We start from the raw sequence: 13,846 nt of genomic DNA, 5'->3' as shown, positions 1-13,846 counted from the left end.
GCACCACATGCAATTTCCAAGGAGGAATTCTATTCAGCAGAACTGTGGTCCCTGATTCTCCCAACTGTCCCTAAACCACAGAGCCACTGTGCTTAGTTACGAGCCCTCAATGAATAGGGAATAGATAATCAATGGACAATGACATTCTTTCTATCTTAGTGTAAAAGGAAGCCCCTGCCCCTGATACTAGGAAGGGTGGTGGGGGATAAGCAACCTAGGGCTAGGAAGGCCAGCAAGGAGTAGTTGCACAGGTGGATTGAGCCAAGGACTAAAAAGGGTAGGTGGCTAATGAGGCAATTAGCTGCACCTGGTCCCTGGGTGCAGAAGATCCAGTCATATTCATAGATTCATAGATTGTAAGGAGCTGGAAAGGACCTCACAAGTTCATTGGGTTCAGCCCCCGTGCATTAGGCAGGAAAGACAGCTGGGGTTAGGTGACCCCAGCAAGGTGACTGTCCAGTCTCCTCTTGAAGATATCTAGGGTAGGCGATTGCACCACCTCTGGAGAGAGCTTATTCCACAGTCTGGACACCCTGACTGTGAAGTTTTTCCTAGAGTTAAGCCTGAAATGGTCTTCCAGGAGTTTGTGGCCATTACTACTAGTTTTCCCCAAAGAAGCCCTTGATGTACTCCCTGACGTAGTGGTAAGCTGCTACCAAGTCCCCTTTCAGCCTTTTCTTTTTTAGGCTGAAAAGGCCCAAGTCCCTCAGCCTTTCCTCGTATGGCTTGCCTTGGAAGTCTCTGATCATATGGATGGCTCTTTTCGGACTCCCTCAAGCTTTTCCATGTCCTTATGGCTGGAAGAAGGCTGAACTTGGGCATATAAGCCCAGTCTCTGACTGTGCATGGGACACAGATGAGTTCTTAGGTGAAAAGGGCTGCTGGGGATGGACAGGCAAGTGAGGGTGCAAGCTGGAGTGAGATGGCTCCAAGGAAGTTAGAGCCTGCATTAACCTTAATTGAAGGAGACTTTTTGTTTTGTGAAGCAGCTGGCCTGTGTTTATGTTCTGTTTTGAACTTGAGTCCAGAGGACTGGCTTGTGGATACAGGGGTGGAGGAGACCACAAGTGGAGATGCCTGGGTGGCAGCCCCCACTTTAGGTGCCAGAAGCTAGCCCCAAGCCAGAGATACTGAGGACAGTAGGTAAAACTGGAATTTTAGAGGGGCCGCCGCCGAGGCAGGGCTGATGCCTAGGACCTGAGGTCTTAGAGAGTGGACCAAGGATGAGGGTGTAGCCAGACAAAAAAGGGGCCAAGGCTACGACAGCTGAAGCCCCAACAAATGTTCAGAAGCCTGAGCGAGCACCCCCTTAAAAGGGAACCACTTGAGGAGAGGGCATAGGCCCCAGATGGGAGTGGGCTTAGCTGGGAAGGCAGAGCTGAACAGCAAGGCTAACCCTGGTCCCAGACTGTCTCCCCAACAAACCAAGATAACATCAAAGTCATGGCAAGCGATAAACTGCAGGTGAGGTGGAGGCTGGGAAAGAGTTGGCAGATGAGTTGGACCATGGTGGGGACCTGGTTCTGCTCTCCACCCTGCCCCCTTGCCCCCCAGTGTGCTACTCTTAAACCTTGTCCACATTGGAAAGTGTTTTCTGATTTCACCTCACCAGCCAAAGCTGCTTCTGGGACATGGCTTAGACTGACAATAGAGGTCTTTTGATGGCAGTTTATGGCAGTTTCTCAAATAAAATACAATTTACCTGCAAAAGGTCCTCTTTTGCCCTGTCTAACTGCATGTCCAGTCAGGCTGTTACTAGCATAGCTGTATTGGTCAGAGGCAACACTTTATGCTGGTAAAACCTTTAACTGTCAGCCCATCATACCTCCCTGTCATTTTGATTCTGGCATTATGACAAGGGAGTGTACACTCGATAGGGTATACTCAGTAGATTAACAGCACTGCAACATCAAACAGTAAGAAGGCTGGGGGTGGTGGGGAGAGGGGTCTCACTCTCTTGGCCACCATAACCCAGGGTTGCTGGGGGAAGAGGGGATTGGATGATGGGTGAGAAGACATGGAAGGAAAGCAGCTATGGAGCAAAGGCAGCCATGGATAACTGCAGTCAGAGCCCCTTTTTCTACTCTCATAAACTAAGAAATTTATGGCCAGGTCAGTAGTCCAAAGTGAACCCTAGTTTTGAGGGAAGAATTAGGTCTGGTTTATATGTTAAAAAGTTTTTAGTATTGTTTATTTGTTAGGACTGGGAAAAATGTCTCTCTAAGACACAGCTATGCCAGCAATGGGCCTAGCCTAGATATTGTTGTACTGGTAACAGTGTCCAGTAGATTTAGTTTGGAGAGCTGATATGACCAATGCCAACTAACACACTCTCTTGCCAGTATAAGCTGTACCTCCTGCAGGAAGGTGTGTCAGTAAAAAATTACCTGCCTGGCTACACTGGCAAATGCATCTAATGTAGACAGAGCCCAAGGGATTCAGTAGTGCGTGTCTTCTGTCAGTGCCCCAGCTTGATGATGCTGTTCAGATGAGATGTAAAGCCAAGGTCCTGACCACTTGTGATCTTCAGATATCTCTGGACACTCTCTTGCAGGAGTCTGAGTGCTAGCTCCGCTGTCTGGCCTTGTAATTTCATGTTGCCTCGGGGCCCCCCCCATGGCTGTGCTTGCACATTGCGGCCGCTGTCACTTTGCCTGTAGTGCTGAATAGGTTGTTACTGCAGCTGCTGATTCGCGCTTTCTTGAGAAGCTGCAGTTCAGAGCGGGCTGGGGCCCTTTGCCATAAGAAAACTCCTCTTGGCTACGAAATGTCAAATCAGTGACATTACATCAGAAATTTAACAGCACTTTCTATGGAACTATAACATCCCTTAGGGCTCAAGTCTACTTAGAGGGAGACTGCAGTGGCACTTACAGAAGCAAATCTCTCCCACCCTTGTGTCTGAAAAACGGGCTGGTTTCTAACACTCTGTGAAACTGTGGCCTCCTGTCTCTGTGCCTCAGTCTCTTTTCCTGTCAGATGTGGATAAGATGATTTGCCATGCTAAGAGAGAAGGGGACAGGTGTTTGTATTCTAACATGGGCAGAAGCAGCAGCCCAGTCACTCTGGGGATGACAGGGAAAGCAGGTGCAGTGACGAGTAAGTGGCGCTCAGTTTCTAAGTTTGGGGCAAAGGGGAGCGGGGTTTTCCTGGAGCCAGCATGGGTCTGTGGCATGTTCTCACATCGAGGCCACCATATCGAATCCAGCTGAAGGAAGAAAACCCAGCTGCTGGTGCCTGATGGGCAATGGCTCTGGGACATTTCCCCATGCTGTTGTCTACACCAGCCCAGTGGCCCAGGAGTGACTGCCTGAGCCTCACCCACGATCCTGTGGGTCATGGCTGAGACATGTTTGTGGGGCAGGTATCTGCTTTGTACTAGCAGCTCTCTCCACCCTCTGGCAGGCTGAAGCAGCTCTGCAGTCACTTTGTCTGAAATAAAAATCCAGCTTCCCCTTAATTAAAAGAAATGTGATTCCCCACTCAGACTGAAGAATATAATGTGGCACTTCCAACTGCAGGGTCCAGCCTTTAAATAGCAGCCCCTCCAGCTACTCAAAACCTTGCACAGGGGGAAGCAAGGATATGCTTTAGGTAGTGTCTCGGGATGAGGAGAGAGAGAGATCCTGGCAGGGTGGATTAGGAATGCAGAGACAGAGGGAAAGGCAGGCAGACAGCTCTGGTGATGAAGAGACAGCTGGATAGGCAGGAGGTGCCCAGGCTGGAGTCTCTCCCTCCCACTCGCACTTTGCAAAGCCTGAGGAAGCGGCATACCCATGTGCCCGCATGCGGCTGCATACTTCACTCTTTTCCTAGTACTGCTCGCACAGATGTGCCTGGCAGCACGTATGAATCGGGAGAGGCATAAGCCCATTTCAGGCCATGCTGGAGGCACCCTGGAGACCCCATTTAGCCTCTGAGCCTCTCTCTCTCTCCATGTTTCCCTTCCGCAGCCCCCTCCTTTCCTGCTGAAGTCTGGGCTGTGCTATCACCACGTGCCTCAAGGGTGGAGTGAGTGTGCAAGTCCTCTGCTTGTCGCCTTGCCTCCAGGACCAAGGCCCGGTCCTGCCCTGGGAGCTGGCGGCTGTGTTCAGGAGGGTCTCCAAGGGCTGCGCGAGTCCAGATGCCCCCCTTCTGGCCCTGTTTCTCTTTGCCCCTGGCGCCATGGCGGTCACGGATAACCCCAGCCGGGGCGGGGGCGGGCGCGGGCGGCCTGGGGACTGGCTCCCCTGCGCCCCGCGGGGCGGCCGCCTGGGTGCCTGCCCCGTGCGGGGGGGGGGGGGGGGGGGGGCGGGGCTGCCCGCCAGGCACCTCCCGGCCGCGGGCCCCGGCCCGGCGCACCGCAGAGGGGGCGGGGCGGCGCGGGCGGCGCGGGCCGCTATATAGGCGCGGCCGCCGCCTGCCGCAGAGCCCCCTCGCGCCGCCGCCATGAGCTACAGCCTGGAGGTGCTGCTGGGCGCCGGCCCCGGGCTCTTCCGCAAGGAGCTGCCCGGGCGCCACGCGCCGCGCTCCGCCGGCTCCAGCGGCTTCCACTCGCGCAGCTCCGGCTCCGCCGGCTCCCGGCGCGGCTACGGCGCCGGCAGCGAGAGCGGCGAGGCGCTGAACGGCGCGGAGCTGCGCGGCCGCAACGAGAAGGAGCTGCTGCAGGGGCTGAACGACCGCTTCGCCGGCTACATCGAGAAGGTGCGGCAGCTGGAGCTGCACAACCGCGCGCTGGAGGCCGAGGCGGCGGCGCTGCGGCAGCAGCAGGCGGGCCGCTCCGCCATGGGCGAGCTGTACGAGCGGGAGATCCGCGACATGCGCGGCGCCGTGCTGCGCCTGGGCGCGGAGCGCGGGCAGCTGGCGCTGGAGCACGAGCGCCTGGGCGACGACGTGCAGCAGCTGCGGCAGCGCCTGGAGGACGAGGCGCGGCAGCGCGACGAGGCGGAGGCGGCGGCGCGGGCGCTGGCCCGCTACGTGGACGAGGCGAGCCTGGCGCGGGCCGAGCTGGAGAAGAAGGCGGCGGCGCTGCGGGACGAGGCGCGCTACCTGCGCCGCGCGCACGACGAGGAGGTGGGCGACCTGCTGCAGCGCATCCAGGCCGGGCCCGGCCCCGCCGCCCTCGACACGCGCGACGCGCTCAAGCCCGACGTGACGGCCGCGCTGCGGGAGATCCGCGCCCAGCTCGAGGGCCACGCGGCGCAGAGCACGCTGCAGTCCGAGGAGTGGTTCCGAGGTGCGCGGCCCGCGGGGCTCCGCGGGGAGCTGGGCGGGGGGAGGGCTCCGCAGTCCGTGCTGAGTCAGGAGCCGCCCGCAGCCGGCCGGCCCCAAGAGGGCGGGGCTGGGGTGCCCCGTACCGTGCCGCCCTGCAGGGGAGCCCGCCGCAGACACCCGGGGCCCTAGTTCGGCTCAGCTTGGGGCGGGGGATGAGCTGCAACCGTCCTTTCTCCTTGTGGTGCAAGGGCAGCCAGAGCCAGCGCAGTGCCCCGAGCTCCCTAGGGCTGGGATCATCAGCTCCTGCAACTGGACCGGTGCTTGGGGAGCTGGGGACTCGCTTTCCACCTTGTAATGGGACCCGTGGATAATGAATTGGCAGACCTCGGCACTGAAACAAATGACCTTCATGCCATGCTCTTCTGCGCTGCTGGGCAGGGGGGAGGGATTTTCCGCTTCTTTCTGAAGCAGTGCTCCAACAGGAGCCCCCATGTCAGAGATGAGGGAATGGGGACCGTCTAATCCCCTCGCCCACTTTCTTTTGGAACAGACCTTTCAGGGCTAGTCCGTGTCCCTAGGGTCCAGTCGATATCTCTCCTTTGTTTTTTATTTTGTAGCTACCCTGCGGTCAGTGCTGTGACTTGCAAACCTCCCTCCCCCTCCACTCCCAGTACTGTTGCAAACACTTCCCACACTGAATCCCAGGCCCTCCCAGGCAGAGGTCTGATGGGGCTGGAGGCTCCTGTGGACCTGTGCCAGTCCAGAATCTGAAGCCAATTAAATCAACAAACCAACACCATCTGAACCCTCCCCATGGGTACAGTTGCTGCTGATTCGTGTTGCTGGCATGTGCCAGCCAGGGATGCGCAGCTGCCTCTTGCTACATGGTGAGCAGTGTGAACAAGGTTTTAGCAATCAAGAGCTAGTGGGACAGGCAGCACTGAAAACAGTTATGAATTGTTGTTGTTGCTCATTCTTAATGGTGATCGTTAGCACCCTTGTCTTGCTCCCTGGCTATGGAGTGCACTTGCCTGCATGTGTGACACAGAAACCAGCTGGATCTCCATGGGCTGGGGCTTAGCAGGTTGCTGGGGATCCTGCGTTAAGTGATGCAGTACTGTCCCTACACTGCAGAGTTGGGGGAAGGAGGGCGTTTCCTCTCAGAACCACCTTGAGGCTCTTGGAGCCATTCATCCAGCCCCTAGTACGCTGCACAAAGCCCCTTTCTGCCTCCCTGAGCCTGCTGGAGCTGGGACCCTGCTCTCTGCTTCCTGCTGCCTTGCCCTGAGCTCTGCAGCAGCCCAGGCTGAGTGTAGCTGCTCAGTGCACTCAGCCCTTGGAAAGCCAGCCTGCTCCTACTCAAGTCAAAGGCGGCCCCGGTCGGTCATTTGCCTGGCACAGGCCTGATCGGGACCAAGGACAGCGCCCTAGCAGCAGGGCAGCCCCGGCGACCCGGTCCTGCTGTCCCCAGCCCTGCTCCAGAATCCCTGCTTGGGGTGGAGGGCAGCCCCTCGCCTCAAGCAGGGTACAGAGAAAATGAGATGCCCTGGAAATCTTCCTCAGAGCACCTGCCTCCAGACTGCTGCCTCCCCACTCCAGTGTAGAGGGCTCTGGGGCTGGAAGGGATGCTCACTGGCCTTCTGCCTGTGGTGCTACTATAATGCTGCACTGCCCACCCCAAGACAGCAGCAGCAGGGCACCTTGGGAATAGACACCCCTGGGACTGCAGTCCTGCTCCCTCCCCCTGTCCCAGACACCGCGCTGCTCACACTGGTTATCAGCCTTGGCCTGTGCCTCTACCATGACAGCCTTTGTGCTGGAGCTGTCCTTTCCCTGTCCCTTCTCCTCTATCTCTAGAGCTGCCATACAGTCAGCTACCTCTTTCTGCAGACCATGCCTGGACTGCAAGCCAGATGCTTGGAAGTCTCTGCAGCTTCTATAACCAGGGACACAGACCAGCACTCCGGGGCATACTGCTGGGAAAAGGAGGTAGTCAGTATTGCTAAATAGTGCTTCATAACTGAGAGCATCTGCCCTCTGCAGACTCAAGCTAATGCTAAGATGGAGGTGATCAGTCCTTTCTGACCATTTACACACTGCCCCAAGAGCATATCCAGCAGCTCATACCCAGCTTGCCCTTCAAGAGCCTGAGTAGACCTTGCACAAGCATAAGGAAGGGGTGAGGTTCATATCCTTGCACCAGCCCAGTACTAGCAAGGAATAGCCCTTGTCCCCTGCTGCTTTCCTAATCCTTTCTGATTCCCTTCTCTGACTTGTATGAGCCCTCTGGGTTCATACAAGTCAGAGATGGAATAGACCTATTAAAGTGAATTCTTTCATGTGCCTAGGCAGGATCCCAACATCCTTCCCTTCCACTGAAGGCATATTGGCTCTGGTCACAACTGTGTACAAGGGCATTTCCATGTTTCCACTGTGGGTATGGAATTTTGCATGCATTTCTGTCCTTCTCACTATTCTCAAAATGCTGTTTCACCATCTTCCTCTGATGGTCCCATCCCTTCTGTCCTGAGAAGGATGAGTGTCCTGCAGCTCTCCCAGCCTCTGCCAGCCAGGAGTTCCTGTGGAGCTGGATCATCAGTCTCAGATGCTTCTCTCTGGCTGCACATTGCCATGCAGCAGAGCCTGCTAACTCATGCTGGGGTGGGGGGGGAGTTGAACTTGGTCTGTGCTGATTTGTTTTTCAGAGATCTAAACTCAATAGAGTTTACTTTCAGACTAACCTGGGGAGGGATCAGCACCTGGGGAACTTGATAGGGAAGTGGCTGCCCTAGAGGGAGAAGTGAGAATACATGACTCCATCCATAACCTTCTTGGAAGGTCACTGGAGTGAAGCAGACTCTTGAGTTAGCTGGTACAGCAAAAACTGTCATTAAAATGAATCTATGTCCCTGCTACATGTTTCTGCTGCTACAGGTGGGGATTGTGAGGGAGCTGGCGGCGGCTAATGCTGGCTTTCCTAGCCTGCTTTGTGAAATTGTGGTGCTAGGCTGGAACATCACCATTCCTATAAGGGAAATTAGAGAAACTAATCTGCTTCTTGAGATCTTCAGCACCATAAATCCCATTGGCCTTTTGATTAGTACAATGGCCATTTAATATCTGAAAGAATATACTGTATGGTTTCAAGGAGATGGACTTTCTGATCAAACAGGTCTCTTCCATCTTCAAGGACCTTGGGGCTCATAGAATCATAGGAAGTAGGGTGGGAAGAGACCTCTAAAATTCATCTATCCCAGCTCCTTGCTCGAGACAGGATCAACCCCATCCATCATCCCATACAAATCCTTGTCTAATCTATTCTTAAAACTACACAGTCAATCCTATTGCACAACTACAAGACATATTGCCCAAAGCACCCTCAACCTGCCACAGGGAAAGCAGGGGAACAACTGTGGTCAGTGTCTGGCTGCTGCAAGGGTTGTATAAATGTGCTCAAGAGATGCAGTTTTTTTAAATCAGTTGCAGAGAACTATGACTATGTTGCAGAGACATGTGCTGACCAGAGGGCCTGCATTGGGGAATTTCTTTCTATGCTGGCTAAAAGACAGCAGCAGGCTCTTCTTTTTCCAACAGTCTTAATTTTTCCTAATTCAGCAGTGGAGTCAGTAGCTCTGCCTTTTAGCAGTTCTCTGCAATGGAAAAAAACCCTACCCAAAATAAATCAGGGCTGGGCTAATGTGAAAATCCAGTGCCATATGGGGCTACTGCAGAATTCTGGCTGTCTCTGAGAACTCCTGACAATGGAGAGACTGACCAGCAGGCACTTTGACACTAAACAAGGGCTGCTGAAAGACAGCAGACTTTAGTTAATGGAGGAGGGAATTCCTCCAGGACATGAAGCTATGGACTGAAACTGCAGCAAAGCAGATTTCAATTACATCTCTGAAAAAGCTTCCTTACTGTCGGGGCAGTAGGACAATGAAGCAAGTTGCCCAGGGATGCTGCAGATTCTTCTTTGGGGTTTTCAAGGTGAGGCTGAGTAGTCATTTGCCTGCAATGCTTTTGGAACACAGCATCCTGCATTTTTTTCAGGTGATTGGAGTAGCTGACCTGTTAAAGTAGTCTAACCCACTTATTTTGTCCATCCCGCTTTTCCTCTTGCTTCCTTGTGCTTCCCCCACTCTAGTGAGGCTGGATAAGCTGTCTGAAGTTGCCAAGCTGAACACAGATGCCATCCGCTCTGCCCAGGAGGAGATTTCTGAATACCGCCGGCAGCTCCAGACCAAGCTGACAGAACTTGAAACCCTCAAGGGAACCAAGGAATCTCTAGAGAGGCAAAGACAGGACACAGAAGAGCGCCATCAGATTGATGTTACATCCTACCAGGTAACCTGTAGCAAAGCGTAGAACTGAAAGAATAGGACAACAGGGTTAGCTCTGAGGTCTCTAAGCATTTAGTATTGCACTATGATCTTCTCCTGCAAATCATTACCAAAAGGGCATTGCTGCCTTTTGTGGGAGATCAGCTTCCCTTGCTGTTGAGACAAGATATCGTTATTAGTGGTGTTCTTAGACTACTACAGGCCACATGGGGGTGGAATCAAATCTGGATACAACTGATCAAGAAAAAAAGTGGGTGTCTGATCTCCTGGGACCTCAAGGTTAGACTCTCCCCAGTGACTTGCACACTACTGTCCGGCTAGCGTCCCACTATTTAGCAACTGATGTAAATAAGGTCTGGTCAAGGAGAGTCCAGTGCATGTAGCTGCAGCTCAGACATTGCTTTGCTTGTGGAAAAGGGTGCCTGCTGTGAATCAGGGCAGTCCAGACTAGACTGGATCTCCCCCTGTATTTCTGATGCAGGAAACCATACAGCAGCTGGACAATGAGCTGAGGAACACCAAGTGGGAGATGGCAGCTCAGCTTCGAGAGTACCAGGACCTGCTGAATGTCAAAATGGCCCTGGATATAGAAATTTCTGCTTACAGGTATGAGACTAGGACCAGGAAGTGGGGAGTGTAGATGAGGTATTAGGAGCTAAGGCCAATGTTTGAGCTTTTGAAGGTAGTTCTCAGCCAGTCCCTCAAAAATATTCAGAGCTAAGCATGCCCAAGGTGTGCTTTCAACACCTCCGCCCCAGTCCACAGGCACAATGCAGCACTGTCACCCTCAGTGCCTTTCCTCCAATGGACAACCTAATTCATTCCACAGCCTTCCCTCAGCATCAAGCCAAATATCCAGCAGGACCAGTTTTTTAGGCCACCACCCTCCTTGCACCTAAGAAACCATTTGTCCTTGAGGCACAAGAGGTGCTACCACATTAAACACCAAGCCACTGGAGTCTTAGGCTGGGCATGGCTTCTGAGATTTCCTCCAGCCATGGGATGCATGCAGAGATCAAGGGGTGAAACCCTGTAGCACAGGGGTCATCAATATATGGTCTGTAGCTCAGATTTGGTCTGCAGAGTCATTTAATCTGGCTGAGGATATGGGACTTTGGAAGTGTTTGGTGGGGGAGGGCTTCACTGGCAGTGTCTCTTGTTTCTACATTGACTGCCATGGAGAGACATGGCAGCAGCTGGGCCTTAGTGCTCACCTTGCTACTTGGCTCTTACTCAAGTGGAGTAATTCTGATCCCTAACCTGTAAAGGTTGCTAACTGCTGCTGTAGCAGGTTTGTGGGAGAGCAAGCCAGTCTTCCAAGCCCTGTTTGGGAACATCCTGTATTCGCTATCATTGATGGGTTGGCACCTCATCATCGAGGGATTAGAGGACTGAATATCAAGTAGAAATAAGGGAATCCTTGGTAAATGAGATCTCAGGAGGTTACTAAAGCAAAGGCAAGGCTACCAATGCCATTTGGGGGTTTAAAAAGCAAAATCTGACTTCTCTTTTCTACCTACCCTACTCTCCCCAACAGAAAGCTCCTGGAAGGAGAAGAATACCGCATCGGAGTTGGGCCATTCCCCTTCCCCGAGATGCTCCCTAAGACTCCTAGCATCCCCACCCACATAAAAGTGAAAAGTGAGGAGAAGGTCAAGGTGGTGGAGAAGTCTGAGAAGGAAACTGTAATTGTGGAGGAGCAGACGGAGGAAATCCAGGTAACAGAAGAGGTGACGGAGGAAGAGGAGGCTGAGAAGAAAGAGGAGGCTGAGGGGGAGGAGGAAGCAGCTGAGGCAAAAGAGGAAGAAAAGGGAGAATCCGAAGCAGAAGCAGAGGGTGAGGAAGAGGAGACCAAACCCCCAGAAAAGGAGGAGGCCAAGTCCCCAGCTGTCAAATCCCCTGAGAAACCTGCATCCCCCACAAAGGAGGAGGCCAAATCTCCTGAGAAACCCACACCCCCCACAAAGGAAGAGGCCAAGTCCCCAGCAGTCAAGTCCCCTGAGAAACCCGTATCCCCCACAAAAGAAGAGGCCAAGTCCCCGGCGGTCAAGTCCCCATCCCCTACAAAGGAAGAGGCCAAGTCCCCGGCGGTCAAGTCCCCTGAGAAACCTGCATCCCCTACAAAGGAGGAGGCCAAGTCCCCAGTGGTCAAGTCCCCTGAGAAACCTGCATCCCCCACAAAGGAGGAAGCCAAGTCCCCTGAAAAGGTCAAGTCCCCCACAAAGGAAGAGGCCAAGTCTCCAGCAGTCAAGCCCCCTGAGAAACTTGTATCCCCCGCAAAGGAAGAGGCCAAGTCTCCAGAAAAGGCCAAGTCCCCTGTGAAGGAGGAGGTCAAGTCACCAGAAAAAGAAGCTGTCCCCAAGAAGGAACCCATCAAATCACCCCAGAAGGAAACAAAGGCACCTGTGAAAGAAGAGAAACAAGTGGAGAAAGAGGAGAAAGCCCCAGCCAAGCCAAAAGTTGAGGAAAAGGAAGAAAGCAAGAAAGAGGAGGCACCCAAAAAGGAAACCCCAGCCAAAGAGCCATACAAACCTGAGGCTAAGGTTGAGAAGAAGGAGGAGGAGAAACCCAAAGAGGAGGACAAGAAGCAAGCTGCTGCTCCTGAGCCTTCTGCCCCTGAGAAGAAAAAGGAAGCTGTGAAGGCTGAGGAGAAAGAGGTAAAGGAGAAGGAACCTCCCAAACCAGCACCAAAACCCAAAGAGGAGAAGGTGGAAGAGAAAGCTGCTAAGCAGGAGCCTGAGCCCAAACCACAGGAAGCTAAAGCCAAGGAGCCCAGCAAACCAGCAGCAAAGGAGACCGAAAAGCCAAAGGCTGAGAAGAAGGAAGAACCAAAGAAGGAAAAGGCTGAGCCCAAAAAGGACCTGGAGGAAAAAACCAAAGCTGAAGCTAAACCCAAAGAAGAGGCAAAGCCTGCCAAGGCAGAACCTAGCAAAGATACCAAGGACACCCCCAAAGTAGAAGCACCCAAAGAAGTACCTGAGGTTACCAAACCCAAGGCAGAGAAAGCAGAAAAGTCCTCCAGCACAGAGGCAAAAGAAAGCAAACCCACAGAGAAAGCTGCTGCTCCTGATGACAAAGCCAAGAAGAGTGAGAAGTGAACAATGGAGCTTTGGACATGTAAGGAGGTGGGCCACCAAAGAGAGCTTTGAAGCTTTCCCTGATCTGTGACTGAACATGCTTTTTTTCCCAAAAGATGAGACTTTGCTTAGGTGATGGATGACCTCCTTTGTCTGAGCTGGAACTTACAGTTAGCAATATGTTTATGTGAAAGACAAAAACAAATACCTGAGCCTACTCAACTGGTGGTTCAAATATGTTATGATAGCTTCAGTAGCAGAATGTGATATATGCAGAATGCCACATTTAAACACTTGAATTATTAAGAAAAACTGCCCCCTTTCAAATAAGTGCATTTATCTAATGTATGTGCAATTGATGGACAAATGCAATAAGGAATGTACACAGTTAGAGCTCTATTATGCTTTGGAGATGTACAGTAGATAGGAAACTCAAGAGTTGTAAATGCCTTTTCATTTTACAAATGGAACATAATTTCTCACTTGTAGCCTACACAGACTGTAGCTGACATGAACGGAATCAGGTTAGACACTGCAGAACTCCACACAGTTAAGAAGTGCACTGGACAAACTCAAGTCCACTTTCAATTGCTTATGTGCAATAAAACAAATAAAGTGCTTACAGACAAAACCATTCCTGGTGTCCTTTTTGTGACTTTGCAGGAGAACAGGGTAACAGCCCATGAATGGGGAAGGGCCACCGAATAAAGAACGAGAGTGAGGCTGACAAGTGCGTACTAGTTGGGAGGCTTTAATACAACCCGCTGTAGCTCTCATACGGGTATCCTAAGAAACTGGTCCTCAGGACAGGATGTGTGCTTAGTTCTGTACATGTACTTAGATGCCTAATGCCCTTTGGTTTCTTGGTCTCTAAACAAGAGCGATCTGATGAATTCAAGGCTGTCCATGCAGACCAGTTGGGCTAGGAAGATTCAATCAGTCCAGCCCTCTTAAAGATTCACCCATTGTATCTGACATCATGACCCCATATGTAATGACACTTGCATCTGCACAAGGATGAAGAGAATCACATGTCTTGGCTCAGCATAGGAGATAAGCACAAGTCAGGAAGGCATTTTTTTCCTTCTTGATCAACCACTGCACAGCCAGCCAGCTATAGTACAGAGGTTGTTTCACCTACAAGCTTCTTTCCCTGATTGGGGGTGTGATGACAAACAGTCAACAGAACTGTGTTCTGCTGGAGTGAGGCAAACCACGCGTCTCTGAAAGACA

The 13,846-nt window shown here is 52.6% G+C and overlaps 1 protein-coding gene across 1 annotated transcript; it reads left to right on the top strand.

The window, feature by feature from the left end:
• The first annotated feature begins 4,428 nt into the window (after positions 1 to 4,428).
• On the top strand, positions 4,429 to 13,234 carry NEFH (neurofilament heavy chain). Its single transcript, XM_090063527.1, has 4 exons — positions 4,429 to 5,215; positions 9,341 to 9,540; positions 10,018 to 10,142; positions 11,074 to 13,234. The coding sequence occupies exons 1-4, from the start codon at positions 4,429 to 4,431 to the stop codon at positions 12,632 to 12,634; spliced, it is 2,673 nt and encodes an 890-aa protein (XP_089919653.1). The 3' UTR covers positions 12,635 to 13,234.
• The last annotated feature ends 612 nt before the right edge of the window (positions 13,235 to 13,846 follow it).

The sequence above is a fragment of the Crocodylus siamensis genome, chromosome 9, assembly GCF_052110815.1.
Source record: "Crocodylus siamensis isolate JL-2025a chromosome 9, ASM5211081v1, whole genome shotgun sequence".
In the NCBI taxonomy this organism is placed as follows: domain Eukaryota; kingdom Metazoa; phylum Chordata; order Crocodylia; family Crocodylidae; genus Crocodylus; species Crocodylus siamensis.
Note: the sequence above shows the minus strand (reverse complement) of the source record. Positions and strands in the feature narration are given on the sequence as shown.

Excerpts from the sequence above, each read along its gene's own strand:
- NEFH (XM_090063527.1), top strand. The coding sequence starts at position 4,429 with ATGAGCTACAGCCTGGAGGTGCTGCTGGGCGCCGGCCCCGGGCTCTTC. Across the intron at positions 5,216-9,340 it reads GTCCGAGGAGTGGTTCCGAG|TGAGGCTGGATAAGCTGTCT; the intron begins GTGCGCGGCCCG and ends CCCCCACTCTAG. Across the intron at positions 9,541-10,017 it reads TTGATGTTACATCCTACCAG|GAAACCATACAGCAGCTGGA; the intron begins GTAACCTGTAGC and ends TTTCTGATGCAG.